The sequence below is a fragment of the Exophiala viscosa genome (genome assembly GCF_022695815.1).
Source record: "Exophiala viscosa unplaced genomic scaffold EDD37scaffold_4, whole genome shotgun sequence".
Classification (NCBI taxonomy): domain Eukaryota; kingdom Fungi; phylum Ascomycota; class Eurotiomycetes; order Chaetothyriales; family Herpotrichiellaceae; genus Exophiala; species Exophiala viscosa.
Window position 1 is genome coordinate 928,672 of NW_026944356.1, and position 19,662 is coordinate 948,333.

At 52.6% G+C, this 19,662-nt stretch overlaps 6 protein-coding genes across 6 annotated transcripts; 4 read left to right on the forward strand and 2 right to left on the reverse strand.

Moving 5' to 3' along the window:
• Positions 1–1,096: 1,096 nt before the first annotated feature.
• Positions 1,097–3,296, reverse strand: EDD37DRAFT_371605 (uncharacterized protein). Its single transcript, XM_062811960.1, has 3 exons — positions 2,823–3,296; positions 1,682–2,757; positions 1,097–1,619 (listed from the first exon to the last, which is right to left on the reverse strand). Exons 1-3 carry the CDS (start codon positions 3,090–3,092, stop codon positions 1,562–1,564), a joined length of 1,404 nt encoding a protein of 467 aa, XP_062670843.1. The 5' UTR covers positions 3,093–3,296; the 3' UTR covers positions 1,097–1,561.
• Positions 3,297–8,095: 4,799 nt separating this feature from the next.
• EDD37DRAFT_371788 (uncharacterized protein) lies at positions 8,096–9,040 on the forward strand. Its single transcript, XM_062811962.1, has 2 exons — positions 8,096–8,461; positions 8,519–9,040. Exons 1-2 carry the CDS (start codon positions 8,202–8,204, stop codon positions 8,892–8,894), a joined length of 636 nt encoding a protein of 211 aa, XP_062670844.1. The 5' UTR covers positions 8,096–8,201; the 3' UTR covers positions 8,895–9,040.
• A 32-nt stretch (positions 9,041–9,072) lies between these two features.
• On the reverse strand, positions 9,073–10,545 carry EDD37DRAFT_371804 (uncharacterized protein). The gene is made up of 2 exons (XM_062811963.1): positions 9,985–10,545; positions 9,073–9,929 (listed from the first exon to the last, which is right to left on the reverse strand). Exons 1-2 carry the CDS (start codon positions 10,162–10,164, stop codon positions 9,252–9,254), a joined length of 858 nt encoding a protein of 285 aa, XP_062670845.1. The 5' UTR covers positions 10,165–10,545; the 3' UTR covers positions 9,073–9,251.
• A 13-nt stretch (positions 10,546–10,558) lies between these two features.
• Positions 10,559–13,725, forward strand: EDD37DRAFT_628506 (uncharacterized protein). Its single transcript, XM_062816436.1, has 3 exons — positions 10,559–11,579; positions 11,708–12,520; positions 12,577–13,725. The coding sequence occupies exons 1-3, from the start codon at positions 10,939–10,941 to the stop codon at positions 13,238–13,240; spliced, it is 2,118 nt and encodes a 705-aa protein (XP_062670846.1). The 5' UTR covers positions 10,559–10,938; the 3' UTR covers positions 13,241–13,725.
• A 70-nt stretch (positions 13,726–13,795) lies between these two features.
• Positions 13,796–15,457, forward strand: EDD37DRAFT_693724 (uncharacterized protein; the record flags this gene model as incomplete). The annotated part of the gene is made up of 1 exon (XM_062820068.1): positions 13,796–15,457. The coding sequence occupies one exon, from the start codon at positions 13,796–13,798 to the stop codon at positions 15,455–15,457; it is 1,662 nt and encodes a 553-aa protein (XP_062670847.1).
• An 869-nt stretch (positions 15,458–16,326) lies between these two features.
• On the forward strand, positions 16,327–18,735 carry EDD37DRAFT_608430 (P-loop containing nucleoside triphosphate hydrolase protein; the record flags this gene model as incomplete). The annotated part of the gene is made up of 3 exons (XM_062815054.1): positions 16,327–16,836; positions 16,892–18,274; positions 18,331–18,735. 3 exons carry the CDS (start codon positions 16,327–16,329, stop codon positions 18,733–18,735), a joined length of 2,298 nt encoding a protein of 765 aa, XP_062670848.1.
• Positions 18,736–19,662: the final 927 nt, after the last annotated feature.

Below are 19,662 nucleotides of genomic sequence, written 5' to 3' on the forward strand. Positions count from 1 at the left end.
CGAGATACAAGGTGCCGGAATCAATGACCGCCTGTAGTCGAGCCGGATTGGGTACCTCGGCGCCGTGCTTCTCCGGATCGCGGAGGTGGGCCCAATAACGGTCAATCATACCCCATCCTTGCTGGTATTTGTCGCAGAATGGGCACATAAAGACCTTGTCTCGCGGGGCGAAAGGCTGGTCTGGAGGTCTGACTAATCGTGATCGATAGTTTGAGAGGCTCGGGCGAGATTCAGCTTTGAAACTCAGGGGAAGGCGGTACTCAAACGTTTCGAAGCGATCCGGTGGCGATATAGTAGGTGGTGGTGACTCGGGCAGACTTTTGGCTTCTCGAAGGACGAAGAATTGAATATGCACTGCCTCGGTCGCTGTCAATGCGGCGTGCTTGTAAGCATATTAGTACGAGATCCAAGTGTTTGTGAGAGTAGGCCCACCTGTAGCAGACAAGGAGGATCGTGGACGCGACAATGTACAGGAATCTCCATGCCATATCGCCGAAGCTGTCTCGCGAATGCTTTGCACGAATTCCGGTAGAGATTCAAAAAATCTCGTTCCCAGCATATATGACCGGGTACAATGCATAGGCCTTGATGGCAACGGTGCGAGCCGTGCATTTTGCCATAGTCGTTATCAGTGCCGCCGCCTACGAAGACATCAAGATCGACTCCGCGTCGCGGCCATACCGAAAACCATGCAGCTGCTCGAGCCCATAGTACAGTCGCGTCTCCGTAGGTACGAGTCTTCGTGAGAGTTAGGTTGATATGATAAAGGAAAGGACAGGACTGGCTTACCATTCGACCCGTTTCGGCAAGATTCTCGTCGAGGCTCAAGTAGCGCGCACCTTCCAGGAGATCGGATGGGCATCTTCTCTTCCATGCCTCCGGCACCAGAACGCAAGACTCCATGTGCGTCGGGCCGACGCCCCAGCCGGCAAGGCGATTTGTGACCTCGTTCTGCCACGCCTTGTAGGCTGCGGCACTCAGCCACGCAGCGCCCTTCATCTGCGGTTGTTTATCGGACAAAGTCACTGGATAGTCAGGGACATCTAGCACCTTCTTGACGCCGCCAGCGGGTTTGGGGGTAGGACCCGTCAGGCTGTACACCCGCTTTGGCACTGCCTCTGCTTGTTGATCCTCTCCATCAGTTCTTGCTCGCTTGGAAGCCTCGCCTTGATGTGGACTGCCCGCTCTAAGACGTTTACGCGTGCTGCTGGGCGGTTGATCCTTGTCGTACCCTAGCTCTGCCATTGTATCCTCATCGTGGCTACCTGTGTCACTGTGGCCGTGCTCCTGGAGGTCTATCGGGACGGTTGGAAGTCGTCCTGATGGTGTTGCGGCGACACTGAACGTTGTAGATTGACCTCGATCAAGAAGCGCAGACACTGGCAACAACCGCGGGGAGGATAGCCCAGGACAGTCTGTCAGCAATGCTCGTGCCTGCTGAGGTAGCACCGTCGCTACAGCAGATAGACTTGCAGCGGCCAAGGCAGACAATGTGCTGAATGGTGTCGAAGACTGAGGACCCAAATGTAACCTTGTCCGGAATGGAGTCAGAGTCATTTCTTCATCTTGCGACGCTGAAAGCCCCGTGGGCGTCTGCGCGGAAGTTTGTGGTGCGGAAGCTGATGGTAGGCTCATCGGACGTGGTTCCATAGCGGCCGTGGGGCTTGCCTGGCGTACTGACCTGTCTGATATCTCCTGTAGTAGGGTAATGGTAGAGGTCTCCAACGTTGAATCATTCGCGGTTGGTGTGATCGTAGGTTGCTCCATCGGAACTGGAGGTAGCCCTCCCGGTGACGGTGGTGAAGGTGGATTTGCCGTCACCTTTGAGTTGCAGAGTGGAAGTTTGGCAAGCTTGGCCCGCCAATCGTCCTTGAGGACCTGTCTTCGGATCGAATCAAGACTGCTTCCTCCTGCAGGACGATACACCCACTGTAGCCACCGCAAAAGCAACAACGCCTTTTGACACAGGTGTTCTTGGTCCTTGGGATTGTCGAACCGATTCCAGCAGGAGCCTGGGGCGCGTCCTCCCGAGACCATACTAACGATGAACCTGACGCTATGGTCATCTTTCATCCACCCACTCTTGTCGGGGTTTTGGGACAGAAATTTTGACGACCCGTTGCCTAGCGCGTCCATCGCTTTAGCCACTCTCGAATTGAGGGTCGAGGCGGTTTCGTTATAGCATGGCCGCTGGTCCAGTGCACGTATTGCTTCGGTATTGGCGATTTCTGGGACAATCATTGACGTGAAAACTTCATTGTAGGCCGAACGGACGAACGGCTGTGCCAACCATCTTTCAAAGGCCGCTTCATCTTCAATATCGAGTTCTCGAAGTATGTTGCTGAGTCTATCTGCCCGCAGCTCATAGTAGGAGGGAGCTTCATCTTGGCGCAGGCCAGGCTGCGATGCCGATTGCCGTTTACTTTCGCCGTGACCACCATCAACAGTAGGCTGTCGAGGTTCAGTGGCTACACACGGGTTGGTACCATCGCTCGAGCTGCTAGACGTGGAAATTTCGGATGGTGTCAAGGTTGTTGTTGCTTTCGTGGCAATGCAGATGGACTCGTTGGTCGATGGCGTCGTCAGAGTGTCTGGCGATATCGTGGTGACCAGAGGAGCTTCCGCGGAGGCCACCAGCTCTTCGCTGGATTTGAGATTCTTGTAGGGGGCATCAGTCCGTAGAGTGACAGGGGCAAGCTTTTGGACGCCTCCTTCTTTCCATTTCGATTTCCACGCTAGAAAGGTATGTGTGGGAAGCTATTAGCGGGAACAATGAGGATTAGTTACTGGAGCCTGGCGACATGTGAGGGACCATTACGAACCACATTTTCCAGAGTCTCAAAAGGGGAGATCTTCAGATGAGTATCATCAGAGGAAGTCGCCATCCACAGGCGAAGCAATTCGACTTCTTTGTCCGTAAAGGCTGTTTTCTTTCCATTTGCAGATTGTGGGTTAGCTTGGATGCCGGGTCGAAGGCGATAGTCAACCAGGCGGCCATCGGATGTGATGTGCATGCCAGTGTTTTCGATCCCGAGAAGCATCATCCCGACTGCTAGACCGGTGGTGTTAAGATAGGCCATACTGCGCAGCATGCATGTCGCAGTACAGTACTGCTAGCTGAGGTTCGGCAGCGAAGATAGACAGCCCCTGCTAGTGTTGAGTGCGAAAGGCTGTGGGTTAGACGTTCTAGCCACAGATCGGAAAGACTTGCGTGAGGAGAGCGGGTAAGGAAGGATGAAGAAGAGAGTAATCCGGCTGTTCAAGAGAAAAAGGGGTCATGGCGGCCAGGCTGTATCGAAGAGATTAGGCTGCGCGATGTCTCACCACGGCTTCGCTGTATCTCAGACTTCCTGGCCAGGACAGTGGCTGGGGCGTAGGTTTCACTGGGTCACTTCTAGAAGAAAACTGCACCTTGCTTGTGTCTGGCATCATTCTGGCTTGTACCTGGCATGCAGAACGATGCCAGACATCCGCTATACCACACTTTACGTGACGCAGAGATCAAGCGTTCGGCTCTGGTGACAGAGAGTATTCCGTTCTTGGGGCCGAGACACCCGCCCTAGTCACAATCGACGTGGGTCTTGGCAGGTTTCGACGTTCATTGCCAGACGTCAGACCTGAATCTGCTCGCGCAGGCATGGCGAGACAGGTACTCTCATAAAGCCCTTTGTCGTCTTGCCGAACACAATCGAGTGGTGTTGGAGCTTGAAAGCTGCCTGAGATTCGGATAGAAGTGATTAGCCGGCGAGTAGGACATGGTTAATTACTGATATTCTTTATTGCAAGGTCCCATCATACTCTTCCGTCTTTCAAGGCTCGTGAGACATGGTGACTGCCTAATCGGGGACGAGGTCTTCTTCATGAATGGTAAAACCGACAATGAACAATGCGAAAAGCAGGACATACCTATCCACGAATGTTTCCGCCAGATCTGGCGCACACATATCACCCTGCTCGAGCACAATGAAACCGACGAACGCCATGAAAGTGACCGAGCGAGGCGTGATTCAGTCAGGCTTTCATGTTCTGCTTCTGCTGGATACTGCCGGCAGACAGATAAGGCAGAGATGGCTCCATTCTGAACAGTAGGTTGTTCGGTCTTCCACATCGGCGGCTTCAGATCGCGACAAGAACGACCAACCGGCGGCCACGATTCCCAAAGCCAGCAGAACATCGTTTGCGGACTAACGGCGCAAATTCCAACCTCGTTTCTCGCAATTCTGACCGTCGACCTCCACCGAGACCTTTACATCATGGAAGACCAACGAGAAGACCAACGAAGCAGGGTCGAGGAAACGACTCCACAGATGGATGGCCATGCAGACCCCTGTTGCACGCGCTGCGCAGTGCTTTATCTGAACTTTCCGTATGCTCTGCCCACGTCATCCTATGGCTCAACTGACCGTCAACAAGGGATCTCACCTGTGACTGTGAACCTCGAGACAATCGGACGAGACGAGGCCACACCCGCAATGTCAAACAAGGATGTCATGACTGCCGCCGGAGAGCCAGAAAATGTATACCGGTAGGTGTGGCATGTAACCCTGATTCTGCATGAAAAAGCTCACTGATGATAGCTCCCGCCCGAGCACCAAGCTGATCTTCTCCGCGTCCAGCAACTCGCTCACGAGTATCGGCAGAGACAGAGGGCGCGCCAAAACGATACACAGATAGTGTTTGACCTTATCGAAGCGCAGAAGAAGCTTACCGAGATATGTGAGAGACTTCATAGGGCTATGCCGAGACGCCACGGCGCCACACGCGCATAGGTGCTGTGGCCCACACTGCTTTCACCGGCAGCAGTCCAAGGAGTGAGTCCGTACAGGATTCGTTCGCCTAGCAATGAGGCACGCTATAGCTGTAGGTATTCATACTTTTGTATCCGGCACCGACGGTCTCTCCAACGCCAGGAGAACCTGCTGACTTCGGTGATAGCGAACTGAACAGGTTTTGTGAGGAAGCAATGCCTGGAGGTTGTCGAGTTTCGAGCGGCACAGTGGTGTCCATCAGCAGGTTTGGAAGTGGCGAAATGCTCTACTCCAGGCCCAAGAGCAACCAATGACGGTCAGAGGGACCATGACACGTGGGAAACGCTCAGTCGTGCACCGTGCGCAGATATGTACTTGTAGCCATGGTCCTCCGACTTTCGAGACAAAGCCCGGCGTATGCGTGGGAAATGCGGTCCGTGGCCGTGATGTGTGCTTGGTCGCATCTTCCCAGTTGCCAATGCATTACCGAGGTCATATGTGCATCGTAGCTCTGTGAGAGAGGGTCATCGCAGTCATGTCGAAGGGAGTGTGTTCTGGGTGGCCGGATGTTCAGCGCTTAAGGCTCGCATAAGGGTTTCACCAACGGTCTAGTCCTTGTCCTTTTTCTGGCCTGCATGTAGACGTCTTCTATTATAAACACAGAACCGAGGCTTGTTGATAAGTGTGGGCGACTGCGTCACTCAGGGATATTTCGTTTGAGCAGCGAGTTTCTTCTGGATACTCGGCACCTTGGAGAGCATATCGTCCCATGGAGTCTGGAAAAAGCGCACTGATACAGGGGCGCGTACAGTCGACCCAGTCTCAAATGTACTTCGAAAGCTCTGGACAGCTGGTGCCTCACAGGCTGAAGGTCTATGCACGTTCTTGCTCAGTCAGATCAGGATGTCTGCCGGTCGCTGGGCCTTTGGTATGCTCACTTGTTGCAACATTCACACCCGCCGACGTGGACCGCAGCGCGAATCCAGTTTGTCAGGTGCACTGGGGCATAGGCGTCTTCTGCTTGAAGAGTAATGTTCTCGGCTTGAGGTTGGAGGAAACTTGAAGGCCGCGAGATGACGAGCAAAATGCCAAGATCGCCAAAAATAGCATTTTGGTAACACAAGTATTGGCATCACCTACGAGTATACTGTGGATGTTTCGTTGTGAAGAACTAGGTGTCAACAGGTATCTACTCCGTACCAGACTGCCACTTGCTGTGTAAGTCAGCATCGCCAACACGAAGTGACCTGCAGTCTCCATAAAGTTCAAGTCTCACCAGCCACCAGATTATGACAGACACTAATCCTCGGTACAGTTACCTAGCGTAAATAGATGCGGCAAGAGACAACATTACACGTCTCAGTGTCTACAGAACCTTGTTATGGCGAACCCACAATCCACCGCCCCCCTCCCCACGATAGCAGGACCGACCGTCACCGAGCCCCTCAGTTCAACGCGGCGTATTTTCAGCGAATTTCAGGAAAAGTATCACATCTCGCTCTCGCAGAATGTCTTCGTCGGTGTCTGCGCATATTTGAGCGCCTTGCTCGCGTGGGGTTTCGAAGCTTCTCCTGTTGATTTGGATCGATTCATCGTCTGCTATTCAGCCTTCGAGTCTTGCCTGCCGCAGCTCTACACTCAGAGTACTTCTACCGAACGACCCTCGATTCCTGCCTACCATCAGTGGCTGAATGACACGGATAGCTCCCTCGTTCGTCATCAAACGTTTGACCATAGCTCGGCACAGGAACGTGGGCTTATCCTAAGCGAGTCGGCGTTGCGTGACATTTGGCGCGAGAACCCTTTTGCGTTTCTCCATGCGGAGATGAGTATGCAACGCATCGCAGCTGACGCGATTCAAAACGAACTGGAGGATGAAGAGGAGGCAGGGGCTGAGCGGGCAGTGAAAAGATGACTTGCATAGGGTCTCACAGGTCCGAGGGGGAGCATGGACCAACATCTTGATCGATGAAGGCCGCTGTGTTCCGGGCCAAACCTATAACGCCGGGCAGCTTGACCCGCAACAGAAAGTACATCATGAATTCAAACACGTCAGCTGCAAAGCTAAGCGCACTTGCAGTTGAAGACGTGCTCGCCCGAAAGTGCAGGCACGCAACATCGAAGGGGGACCTCATGCGCACAAACAAGACGCAGGATGTCACTCTACATCGAGGCAGTGTAACAGTGAGATGTGTCACAGGCGTTGCGTTGCAGAATTGGCGTGAGTATTTCGGCACTGGATCATTTGAAGAATTCGTTAGATTGACGGCTCACGTTGGCTGTACTCGTAAATGAGAGACTTTCAATGTCTTCAACAGTCTTCAAATCTTACTGCTCGTGTGGTGATGGAGCGGTGATATCCCAAGCACGTTGTTCCTTCATTATACTTCGCGTGGGTGGCAGTTTACGCCGCTTCGCGAAAGGTCAGTGAGTTACACGAACTGCACAGCGTACGGAGGCGTGCACCATTTGTAGTGTCCAGCAAAAACTTAGAAAGACCGGGTTTTATGACCTGACACAGCAACTCCCTAGCTTCCCGGCCCTATGAACCTAGAGATGCCTAAAAACGGTAACGCGCTCAGATAGTATAGGTAACTAAGTATAGGCGTTATCGGAGTAAAGCCAAGTATTTTCAGGGGCTAGTAGCTATATTATAAGCCTAAGATAACTATTATACCCGCTTCGGTAAGGAAGTATAGGCAACAAGATATAGGCACTCCTAATAGGGGCCACGGCAGAAAAGCCTGCGTGTTTTGAAAGACCAGTCTTTTCAAATTTCTGCTGGACACTACAAATGGTGCACGCCTCCGTATCTCAGAACGACTCGCAAAATAGCGTCATGCGGCGCAGAATCTGCAGCAACGTGCTACTACGTCTACTAGCGGTGTATTATTGTACCTAATGAAATTGATCCACACAACATCCTTCTGTCTCTACGTTGCCATCATGTCTGGCACAACACTTGGCGTCATACTCCACGGCGGTCTCGACCTCTGCTCCAATGTTTGATTACCGATCCTTTGCATGGATCTGGGCTGACCATGAATGTCACACCTCGAACCTTGGGCGGGTGAATTTGACCCAATAATGTCATCTCAATGTTCATTCCGGGGCCGGACCGGGGCGAGGTGCAAGTGCCCACCTTCTCAATGACACTGTTCAGTCCGCTGAAGTACATTGGTGTGTCATGACATTCGTACGACGCTGATGTCAACATTGGGATTTTTCTCCAGCCAGCCATGTCCAATGACTCCCCAGGCTCGTTTCATCCGATGTGTACATATCCTGGATGATCGACATTGGGCGTAGACTGGCCATTCGGTGGCTGAAAGGTATCGTTACTTCCTATGCGACGACTCTGCAGTTGTATCGCTACAACGTCGCATTGGGTTCAATTCTGTCACTGTTCACATCGGGCATCATTGGCGGGTGCTGTTATGATCCCTTTCGACGATGAATCCGGAACCTAACTCGATCCATGAACGGATCGAGACCTTTGACCGTCCGAGCTCGGTCGACACTCCTATCGCCATGAGCAGATTCGTTCAACTTTGCAAGGAATATATTTCCTATACTAGGACTGTACGGAAAGGAAGTGACCACGACCAGCAGGAGAAAGCCACATGCAGGACTTTCTTAGCCATTGTCAAGCTCCCGCATGTCTGGCCAGTCGTGCAGTGCTTGATCGAAGAGTTTCAATACCCGATGAAGGAGTAAGTCATCATGCCCGAATTCCAACGTGGGCACACAGAGCTGACGTTGTCACATAGCCTCGAGGAGGACGGCACGATATTCCGCGAAATACTCCGCATACTGAAGCGAGACAAGACTCCGCCCCAGATTCTGCCCACCCCAAGTGAATACGATCTCTGGGAACAGGAGACTTATTGGACCCGGGTCACGGCTGCGTTCGACTATCTGACCTTTGCCTGGGAGCACCAGAACAGCGCACCTGGAGCGGCGGGTAAGCGACGAGCGGACGAACGGGCGCAGGACGCCAAGGTCAAAGTCACCCAATTCATTGATATCGTGACGCAAGCCATGGGTGATGCGGACCTCGCCCAGCTTGATAGGGGCTCCGACGATGAAGATGTCGAAGCCGAGGAGGTACCAGACAGCCAACTGGACGACCCTGCTGAAGGATGAGCCACTATTGAACATCGAAGATGAGACCAGAGGGGCGTGGCTCCCTGACAAGCAGCGCCACTTGACTCGGTGTATTCTTGATATTCAGTCTGCTGGCCCTCGACTTCTCTTTATGCTGTGAGCACCAATAAAGGAATACAAACCCGTACACAGTTTGAGCTTCAAGCTCTGTCCGTAATATCTCTGAACAACCTTGGAAGGCTGGGGATGTTTCCTAGCGGCCATATCGGACTTCCTGGTCAGGGCTCGTGTCCATTGAATCATGGTAAGTTGGAAGAAGATACTACGGGTCATGCCAGGACGCTTATTAGTGTGGGAATCGATTTTCTAGATACCGATTTTGAGAGGCCTACACGGTCAGCCTGAAGACTTGTGCTGATTTTCCTTCTTCCTTTGCTCCCCTCTCTCTTGCCTCCACTGTCGCGAAGCTTGAGCCCTCTCTTTCTTAACCTCCCGAGCTTCCCCCGGCACGAAACCATATGCCTGGCCGACTCCAGCCGCAGTGTTTGCTGCCGTGACCAAGCCGTCCACCAGGCTCGAATAGAACTCGAGATGCTCGGGGTGCTCCGTGTACAGTTTATCCAGCTCATGGACCACTGCGTGGAGTCCTTGGCGACTCCAGGGTTCGAATCGTGACCAGCCAGCTAAGTTGGTGAGTACCAGGCCTGTGTCAAGGTTACAGGCAGCTTCGAGTTCAGAAGTGAGGCCGACAAGCGCCTTTATGAGACAGCTGCGCACGCAAATCGTGACCGGTGCCGCTTTAGAGGACTCGATTTGGGGTTCTTTGTGGCCGATTGAGAGGTCGAACGGTAGGACGGGTATATAATTCGGTAGGCCTGTCTGCCGTGGACGTCGATATGCCAACTTGAGTTTGTGGTCATTCCCGAGGGAAGTCCAATGGTCCCGTTCCTCATTGCTCATAGCTGCCGGGAGATAGAAGAAGCGTGGGACTTTTTTGAACGCCTCGAATGCCGTCTTGCAGAACATTCTCTCGTCAGAGGAGGGTTGGTCACAATCGGGCCCCAAGACGTAGACCTGGGTATGTTAACGCTAGGTGTCTACTTTCTGGATATCATCGGTGATACGCTACCTTCCCTCGACCGCGGAAGCAACATTCTTCGTTGAGGCCGATAATCCAGGAGATATCGGCCGGAACTTGACGGTCCGCCTCCATATCATTCAAGCAATGGAGTCGTTGATACTGCCGTAAATAAGACGTTAGAAGAGCGGCGGTTATACCTCCTAATGCCTTTTTCAAAGCGCGGGACATTCACGGTAGCACAGCCCTTGAGCATACTGTACAAGGGTCATTGTCCGTTACCTATGCGAGAAGTAGCTGTCAAGCCCGGAAAGTGAGGTCGGAGACATCCGTACTCGCGGCCAGTGGTAATCAAGAGGCAGGTGTCCGTCGGTGACACGTAAGGAGACAGCAAGATATGCAGGCCATCGTTATACGGACGTGGCATGACGTGGCATGACTCTGGCTGTAACACCCACGGCGACAAGACTAGTGATGCACTGATGTATGGTTTCTAGATAGTCCACGCTGTGCGCTTAGACCGGTTGAAAAGACAGTCGCATGGCGTACCACCCCTACCGAGGCTGCGCCACGCCGTAGTTGACAAGGACTACCAACTAGATCTAGTCTATTCTAGTGGTGGATGGGGTAAGATTACAGGCCTGGGGTTCGGTGATCGTTCCATCGCTCGTCCAGCGGTGAGGTGGAGTTCTGGGGCAACACCAATTTGGCTGGCTATTTTGGGTCGGGTGACTCTGCTCGGGGATGCACGGGTAGGTGCGAATACGAGACTGCTACAATTGAGCCCGAATGCCAGCTGGCCACCGGCGTGGGGCGTACAGTGCATCGAATGCGATCATGGCAGGGAAGAGGTTGCAATTCGAAGTGTTGCAGCTTGTTCAGGATATGTACCTAGGTGGACCATAAGGCTACCTATCTCGCACAAGATGTCGTCAAGAAGGATAAACCAACATACTATCCTTCAATCTGCTCTTCTCCCGTTGAGTCTACGTCTCAGCAGTTCCAATGGACGTGCCGACTCTGACGATGCAGCTCGCATTGGGCTTTTCGCACTGGCTCACGTACCAGACTAGCATCGCAGCCGAAACTGTCGTCAATCGGTTGGCGGAGCAATCGCCCTGCACGGTCCTTGGTATGGAGGGCGCAATACTTGACCTAGGTCTCTTAGGAACAGAAGGTCCTTTACCGCAGGCGAACAAAATAACGGTCCTCCGAGAGCTGACAGCGGCCGCAGAGTCAGGAGGCAAGGTCATTGCCGGCTTGGATACAAAATGTGCGAGATTCTACCATGACAGAAAGTACTCACGACGACATACACATGACAAGACTCCTAGGCTGGTCCTCCCCTTGTTGACCACGACGTGCAAGTTGACTCAGGCTCAGTCCAAGGGCTGTCTCGCAATCTTGCTTCTCTCCCCGCATCGACCGTCTGAAGTGCACGTAATTCCAACAAGATACATGGGTCCAGGACCTACGTTCAAGAAACACCAAATGGTCAGCAAGACGTGGCCAGTGTTACCTGGTTCGCTGCCGCCCCTGCTGGAGGTGACTCCGCCTCAATGGAGCCCTTTCGCGATGCCGATCTCGTCCTTACTGATGGCGTGGGATGAGCAGGCAGAGTTCATTCGCGGAGCTCGGACTAATCTGTGAGTCTTGACACACTGTCGCTCCTCAATGTTTGGCCGATCATGTCTCCGCCGCTGCAAAGGTGTTGCAGTCTTCAGTTGGTGTTCCTCGAAGGCTAGGTTGCTGAGGCTAACATTTGCGTACACAGGCGAAATCCTCATAATGGGATCGAGTTTCCAGGCACCCGTCCAGACGAATTGCAACCGATAGAGACTCTGCATCCAGCGCCTCAGAATTTTAATCGGGATTCCTGGTGGATAGACGATATTGTGGAAGCGTCTGAACGTCACGGAAGCTCTCGCTTCCAAGCTTTTCATCTTCGGACAAAACCATTGCTGGGAGATTTCGGGATTTGGGACAAAGAAACAGGCGAGCGCATGACTATCGAGCTAAAGATCAGGATGGCGTTATTGTCCGAGGACGGCATTCTCTACTGTTACTATCGACATGATCCTGATTCTGCCGCCACCACTAACACTGGATGGCAACAACTGAGCCGTAGATTCTTTTCAACGATGAGGCTCGTCGACGCATATCTGTTCAAGCAGACACCGGCTCGGGGAACTGGTGACCAGCGATGGATATTTGTCCACCGAGACGAGCTTCCAGATTCTTTTTTCAACGGACTCGAGGACGATAGGGAACTCAGTCAGTGTGCCTGGAAGCCTGATGATACCGAGTTCTGGGAGTTATGCACCATCAACTGCAATCCAGCAGAAGGCAGGAAGTTCGCGGCGCAACTAGAGAAGATTCTCGTGCGGTTCACCACCGGGGGTCGTAGTCTCAAGACGCGGAGGCAGCGACCTTATTTGCCTCTTGAGAGATGTGTGGCCGGCGGACTAAAGCCTGATCATCCTGCCACCCAGTCTCTGGCCCACGTTCGATACGAGTCTTGTACTTTTGATCTGAAAACACTTCGAGCATACGAAGTGGCACGGATTGCGAAGGAGTGCCAGATCAGGTAGGAGGCTATGGCGTCGTCTTTGTTGCGATGCATTACACTGACCAGTTGGGTAGAGGACCGGATTATCGAGTCATGTGCACTGGAGCGAGCCTCTCACCGGAGCATCTGATAACACCCGTGCCTGCTCCCAACTTTGCATCACTACCTATTCAAGCACCACTTATTCTCATAGAGTTTCTGCCGGTCTACCTTTCCGGGACTTTGATGCCCACTTCCTCGTTCGGGATAAGCACGACGAAGATGCTACGGCGTCTTTCACTTTCAACACAAAGGAAACCGATTTTCGTACTTGTACCGTGCGTCCCTGGCCAACCATTCTTGAATCGACAGCTCAGTCCCACATTTCCGTCCACTGTACGGTACATCGTTCCATACCACGAGCTACGTTGTGAACGCGTGGTGCGACCTCACACGAAATTCAGGGATGGTCACAATCGACCATCGCATGAATCCGACATAGAATTGACATTGAGAAACGGCAAACTTATCGACCAATTCGCAGTTACTGTTGGAGATGATGCTGACCTTCTCATGCGGCTACTTCGACCCGAGTCGGATGATACGACGATGCGTCATACAACCGTCCGATTGAGTGAGCTTATCATCAATAAAGCCGACATTGTCAAAGGAATTCTGCACGCAGCAGACGAGGCCATAAGCATCACCAAGGACAGGTACGGATACGGTACACGCGGCCAACGTGTGAGGGGTCCATAGACAGGTTCGGCACCTTCAACTGTCAAACGATTCGGCAACTGAATCGGACTGACAAGTACTGGTCGCCTTGACCAACACAGTGTCTGATAACATGGACGACCAATGTTCCACATCTATCTTACGTCGCCTATGGGAGAATCACTGAGCTCCTGGTAGCTATGCAGCAGTACCACTTACCATCGTGGTCAAGGTCCGGTCATGAATTTTTCGCTTCGCATACACAAAGTCAAAATCGTAAAGGTCACAATGAAGTGCTACTTGCTGCGCCTGGCATTGTCTCAGTAGTCACTGCCTCACACTAGGTAGCGCAATCCTTTGTGACCCTTTGTCGAAAATCAACTAAAGTCAGCCACTGCCTTTGCTCCACGAGGGTGATGTACCCAAGCTGTGGTCAATCTTTTCCTCTTATAAACTACCTGCTCTCAGAGCCCCTCGCAGCTCTTCTCTATCGTTCCTATTTCTCGCGCCAACTAAGCCTTATTGCTACATACTTTTGCTTGATCTGACTGTCACGACTCGTTCCATTTGCCTTCAGCTGGACAACGGATCTGTCTGATGGCTCATACCAGTACTCATGATATGCTGTGGGAACCAGAACCGCCATCACAATCTAAAGCTGCCATTGGAGATGACCAGATCACGGAAGTGCCTCATGATACACCACAAGACACGCGCAAACGCAAGCTGTACAATGCAGAGGCAATGTTCTACTCCATGGCCAAGCGCCGTCGACCCGCCGCACCTTCCCCAGCGTTCACAGCACTAGGCATACAGACCTCACCCTCCAACCACTCCGATGTTGACTGGCTAACCAGCACCACGCCGTCAAGCACGGAGATTGGAAGAGGGGACCACGGGCAGGATCCCGCGGCCACTCTCGATCAGAGGCGATCTACGGCACAGCCAGAACTCGATTGGTTAGATGACACGGGAGCGCCAGTCACCACCGTGCAAGGTACGGCAGCTCCTCAGTCACAAAAAGTCCGCCCTCAACAAGACTCTCCGGCCATAACCAGCGGTCAATTCCATAACCATTACAACCCTGCCTTCGTCGAGTCCCGCTCGAGCCAGGACGGCAGCCCTATCAAGCAAGGCAACATTCCAACTTCGGCGCTGTTCGACGGTAAAGGTCGGCCCCATGTCGCGGCCTCGCTGTTTGCGAGCAAGGGAGATAGCACGCCCGATGGACCAGAGCCAATCACGGAGCGACAATGCTTCAGTAGCGACCGTGAAGAGGTTTGGCTAGGGTCACTGAAGCTGCAAGCACCCATCAGTACGCCACGGGTCACAAAGCATCATGGAGACGTCTCCCCTAAGCTGTCACGACACCCGAACCGACCGGCCAGATCGGGGCATGCAGAAGAGACATTGGTGATGTATTCCGATTCTTCGCAGCTTGGGAGTGGACTGTGCATAGCCGATTCTCAAAAATGCCCGAGCAACTTGGCTGTTGACCCCATCGGCCACCACAGCAAGCTACCTCATACTCAACTTCCATCCCTGTATGTCCGATGCAGCATAGACGAGTGCGATTCCCGCCACCAAGTCTGTGCGGCGATTGATGATCAGCCAGCATGTCTTGGCTGTTTCTCACGCTGGGCATATCACCCCGACACAACCCCTGACGATAGCTTGACTCCAAATCTGGTAGTGACACCGTCCTTGCGTGCCATCACGGCGACCTGCGAGAACTCATTCTGTACCGTCAATATCCTCTTGAGCGATGAGCAATGTGAAGCGAGTCTGTGGAAAATGCAGGTCCACGACGGCATCTCTCTTTGTGGTCCTTGTGGACTATTCTATGAAAGGCACGGCGGTGCTATGCGGCCACAGCAAAAATGTAGGCTGGATCAACTGGGACTGGCACTGGAGTCGGTAAATTCTCCTGTGTGCAGGAATTCGAACTGCAATTGGGATAGTGCATTAGGACACATGATTGAGATCCGGGGAACCAACGAGACAGTGCGGGTCAAAGCCGACAAAACCGCGCTTGCGCAGGACACGGGTTTCTGTCTGCGCTGTCAAGAACACTGGTTGAGGAATGGCACGGAGCGACCAAAGGATACATGTGACAAGATGGTGGCCGACCTCATGTTGCGGTTCCAGAACCCGGGCCGATGGGACGGTCTTTACACTAGGCTTGAATTACTCGACGTGCGACGGCGGGCTTACGCAATCAACGCGGGCATGCGACTTGTTGCCAGATCAGGTGCTTGAACATCGAAGATTGTGGTGAAAGACACTGCTAGTCTGGTATGATATGCATAATGGTTTCTCTGAGAGTCAGATCCGAGATGGGGGAGGTAGTAGGTAGATTGCATGATCAGGTCTCGTCGGAAGAATCATTGTCAAACACTGTACATGGTACGATTCATTGATTTCTCTACCTTTCTACCTGATAGTTGCCTACTTAACGCTTCTATATAGACGTCTTATATATAGCTAGGACCTTGCCGTCGTTGACGATACTCGAATAGCTGTAGTCAGTGCGTAAGTTGGTATTCCAGCCGTGAAAATAACCACGGTGCTGTTTGACAATATCCTACCAATCAAATGCATTCTCAGCACAATATACTCCAAGTTATAGCTGCTTGTTGACTCGATCTTGCCGGGTTCCGAATTCTTCTCACCATGTTGACTCGTCTGTCGTGGCAGTGAATATGATTTACTCTCCACGAACCCAGACTTATTGCGACGATGGCTGATCGAGTGCTCAATCGCCAGAAGAAAGAAGTACGACGTAGGGGTTTCCCCTAGTTGGGGAGAGTGACCATGTACAGTTAGTAAGGGCCCATTCAGCGGATGTCCAGTATTGACCCAGACTTCCTCGTGCGCTGCGACAAACTTCTCAGGGCAGAACATTCCACCTGCAGTTTTGAGACAAGTCAGAATCTGAGATTTTCCGTTCATATGACGAACGTATGTTACACAAAGACAGCTGGGCTGAGAGGGCCGCAGTTTAGTGTCTACGTGTACCGCTTTTTCTCTGTTTGCTCATCGATATTGTGCTATGCTCCAAACGACTTCTCTTTTCATTTCTTTGAAGTCTGCTGGGACCACTGGTGCCTGGCCACACGTTCTTCGACATGGGCTCTGTTCCCCTACCATTCGTTACCCTCCCACATCATCCACGGCCGTCTCCTCCTGAACACCCGGGATCAAGGCTTCTGAACGAGCTCCCAAGTTCGCTGTTGCCGCTGAGCGAGCTCCAGATCGATCAAATAGTGCAGTATCTTGAGTCCACCGATGGTGGGACCACATGTTGCGACGATTCGAACAATGTCTTCGTTTCCAAAGACCTCAAAATAGGCCAGCCGCGACCATGGCTGCAGGCAGAACGCGGCGAAACTCACAAGGCAGACACCAAGCTCTCGACCGAGCAGTTTGTGAAGGATATCCAGCGTGCCGCCTTCCAATTTGTCAAATACGACGTTCGCATTGAAGAGAGAATCCGAGTTCCCCGCAACTATATCAAAATTGCTGGCGTGCGACGGCAGTTCTATCCGTTCCAGCTATATGGAGCGTTCTGGATGTTACTGAAGATCAGAGGCCACTGCCGTGGGGCCCTCCTCGCAGATTACATGGGCTTAGGAAAGGTACGCATTCCAACAACTCACCGAGACCGGACCTTCTACTGACTAACGCCGCAAGACCACGACCACCTTTCTCTTCATCCTTTTCGAATACCTTCTCGTTGAGAATGAGCGGCACATTCAAACGCACCCCGATCAGCATTGTGGCTCAGGAGTAAAAAGCTGCCCGTCTGCTCATCTATGGCCCATCGTTTGCGCCTGTGAACTCGGAGGAGTCACCCGAAAGCTCAAACTTACCCCACGTCCTGGAGGAACCATTGTTTTTGTCCCATATAGCCTGCTGGGGAACTGGGACTCGGAATGGACGGCATTTGGCGTCGAGAACACCAAGGGGATGAGGCTGTGCCTGCATGTCCACCACCGCGAATTCGCCCGAAACCGCGTACCTTGGGTATACAGGTACCACCTCTCACTTGAGGTCGACTGTGGCGAGAGCCCTGACGCAACAATGACGCTGAATTCTACGTCCAGAGCGCATGATATGATCCTGCTCACAACAGCTGGTAGCTATCCACAACATGTCCTGCGATACTTCCAGCGGGAACGGCCTGTCAGGCTTGTCGGTGGTCATACGGTATCGGCCGATGATTGCAATGATGGGCTGGCTTGGGCTCGCGTTATCGTTGACGAGGTCCACCTCTTCGGCGGGAACGCTGCTTTTTACAAGATTTTGCGGAGTTTGTCGAGCAATGGCTGGGTGAGGCCAAATATCATAGCACTGTCAGCCACGCCGAGGGCTCGGAACGGCGTGTCAGACATGCTGCCAGTCGTGCGAGCCATCAATGCCGTGTCCCCAGACATTGCTATGGATCCTGATTTCCGACATTTTTCGTCGGATGCGGCTCTCGCGAATCTCGACCAACAACAACAGCGTCTTTTCAAAGGCGAACTCGGCCCGCTCGAAGTGTCACACCATGTGCAGCGAGTCGCTGCTCTCGAGGTCGCGTACATGATTCAACGCCGTGACGACACTGTCCAAGACGATAAGCCATTAGCCACTCTGCCACCGCTGTGTTGCCTCGACATCCGATGTCCCTCTGCTATCGACAGCCATCTTACCGACGAGACGATGGTGGACGACGTGCTGGAACGACTCTTGTCAGCGGACCTCTCACGACCCATTGTACCCCAGGCCGCGCTTGACTTCGACCAGGAAGAACGCCCACTCCGGCCTCGTGCTCTCGCTACGGTTCCTGGGCTGGCACGACTTCCCGGCATAAGTGGAGAGGTGCTTACTTTTGACTACATTCTCGAGCAGGACTGGCATCTAGCACCCGAGACGAGTCTCTATTTTCGATATTTCGATGAGCTTTTTGCCAGCAGTAGTAAGCTGCAGAGTCTACGGGACATCATCCTTCGGCTGGATAAAGATGCCAGTGGAGAACCGGAGAAACTGGTTGTCATCAGCCACTTGCCTGTCACTTGTCTCTGTGTTGTTGTGGTAGGTTTGATCCTCTCATTGCTGGCTGGCCGAACATTGTGGGTTAACGACTGCAGTTGTGCATACATCTCGGCATAGGGTGGCGCTGGATGACTCGAGTCCGCCCCGGCGATCGTAATGACCTGGTCAACGAGTTTCAGGCACAAGGTTCAGTCGAGGATGAGGATGGAGCCAAGCCGGAGAGTCGGACCTTTCGCGTCCTCATCGGTACAGCGAGGATCATGGCACAGGGCCTAACGCTACACAAGGCCAACCGTCTTGTTCTCATGGAGCCTAGCTATTCGGTCACAGTGGAGGAGCAAGCATCTAAACGGGTCCACCGGATTGGCAGCCGCAGTGATCGGTGCTGGTTTTACCGCCTAGTGAATCCAGACTCTCGGCTAGAGATGGGTATACTCAAAGCGCAAGCGAGGGAGCTAAGCTTCGAAGAGAATGTTCGAAGGTCTCATCGCCAGCGTTAATAAGATACTTTCCAAGTTGTCCGCGAGCGTCTGCTTGATAATGTTACTCTTACCACGGATTTCCGATCCACGAAGCTTACCTTGAGTTGGTGGGAACCTGATCTTCGACCCGAAACCAGGCCTCGTCATTTTGTGTTAACGGCAGAGATTCCTATGGGTATTCTTTCAGGTAACGGTTTCTTCCAGACTTCCACCCCACTCTCACTACGAGTAACGAGCTCGGCTTGACGCTATCTACTCAACAACGTGATTATGATAGTTTTGTTTTCACTTTGGCGGGGGTCATACAATGATTTCTGTAACTACCAGAAGGCCCACGGTCGAAATTTTCGACCTTCTGCGACTGGTTGGACTGCATCTCCAATCTAGCCTGGTGAAACATTGGAACATTGAGGAGCAACGCAAACAACGCCTCAATGAAACAGCGTATACATAACAATGAGGTTCCAGTAATCCGTAAGCAGCTTTCAAGGTAGGGTTTTGTATTTTACACGTTTGCCCTTTGCGCTTTGTATGCGATGACATGAAGCTTTACTAAACGTCCTGCACCGTGGCCTTCTTTGTTTTTCTTCCATTGACATTGGATCTGGATCCCCAAGCACGTCCTACTCCTTCACAGGTCTGGAGGCTACTTCAATGGTCAACAGATAATCTTCCCTCTAGTACAACCCTTTATCAACGCACCTTCCCTAGAGGTAGTCGCGTGCCGCCATTCTTGTCCATCTGTTCGATTCTTACTTCAGTAACGCATCTTCAAGCATGTTATTACTCATCTGCGGAATAGTCCTCGCCTTCTACGGCCTAACTCTATTCTGCACGCCGGCTCAAGCGACTGCGGCTGCTGAGAACACTTGCACTATGGCAAGCGCCTTAATATCGAGTGCGTGTGCAGGAATCTGGAGCCAACTACCCTCCATCAGAATTGCA

Excerpts from the sequence above, each read along its gene's own strand:
- EDD37DRAFT_371605 (XM_062811960.1), bottom strand. The coding sequence starts at position 3,092 with ATGCTGCGCAGTATGGCCTATCTTAACACCACCGGTCTAGCAGTCGGG. Across the intron at positions 2,758-2,822 it reads TTGAGACTCTGGAAAATGTG|CTTCCCACACATACCTTTCT; the intron begins GTTCGTAATGGT and ends TCCCGCTAATAG. Across the intron at positions 1,620-1,681 it reads CTACAGGAGATATCAGACAG|CTTCCGCACCACAAACTTCC; the intron begins GTCAGTACGCCA and ends GCCTACCATCAG.
- EDD37DRAFT_371788 (XM_062811962.1), top strand. The coding sequence starts at position 8,202 with ATGAATCCGGAACCTAACTCGATCCATGAACGGATCGAGACCTTTGAC. Across the intron at positions 8,462-8,518 it reads TTTCAATACCCGATGAAGGA|CCTCGAGGAGGACGGCACGA; the intron begins GTAAGTCATCAT and ends GTTGTCACATAG.
- EDD37DRAFT_371804 (XM_062811963.1), bottom strand. The coding sequence starts at position 10,164 with ATGTCCCGCGCTTTGAAAAAGGCATTAGGAGGTATAACCGCCGCTCTT. Across the intron at positions 9,930-9,984 it reads GCTTCCGCGGTCGAGGGAAG|GTCTACGTCTTGGGGCCCGA; the intron begins GTAGCGTATCAC and ends TAACATACCCAG.
- EDD37DRAFT_628506 (XM_062816436.1), top strand. The coding sequence starts at position 10,939 with ATGGACGTGCCGACTCTGACGATGCAGCTCGCATTGGGCTTTTCGCAC. Across the intron at positions 11,580-11,707 it reads CGCGGAGCTCGGACTAATCT|GCGAAATCCTCATAATGGGA; the intron begins GTGAGTCTTGAC and ends TTGCGTACACAG. Across the intron at positions 12,521-12,576 it reads GCGAAGGAGTGCCAGATCAG|AGGACCGGATTATCGAGTCA; the intron begins GTAGGAGGCTAT and ends CCAGTTGGGTAG.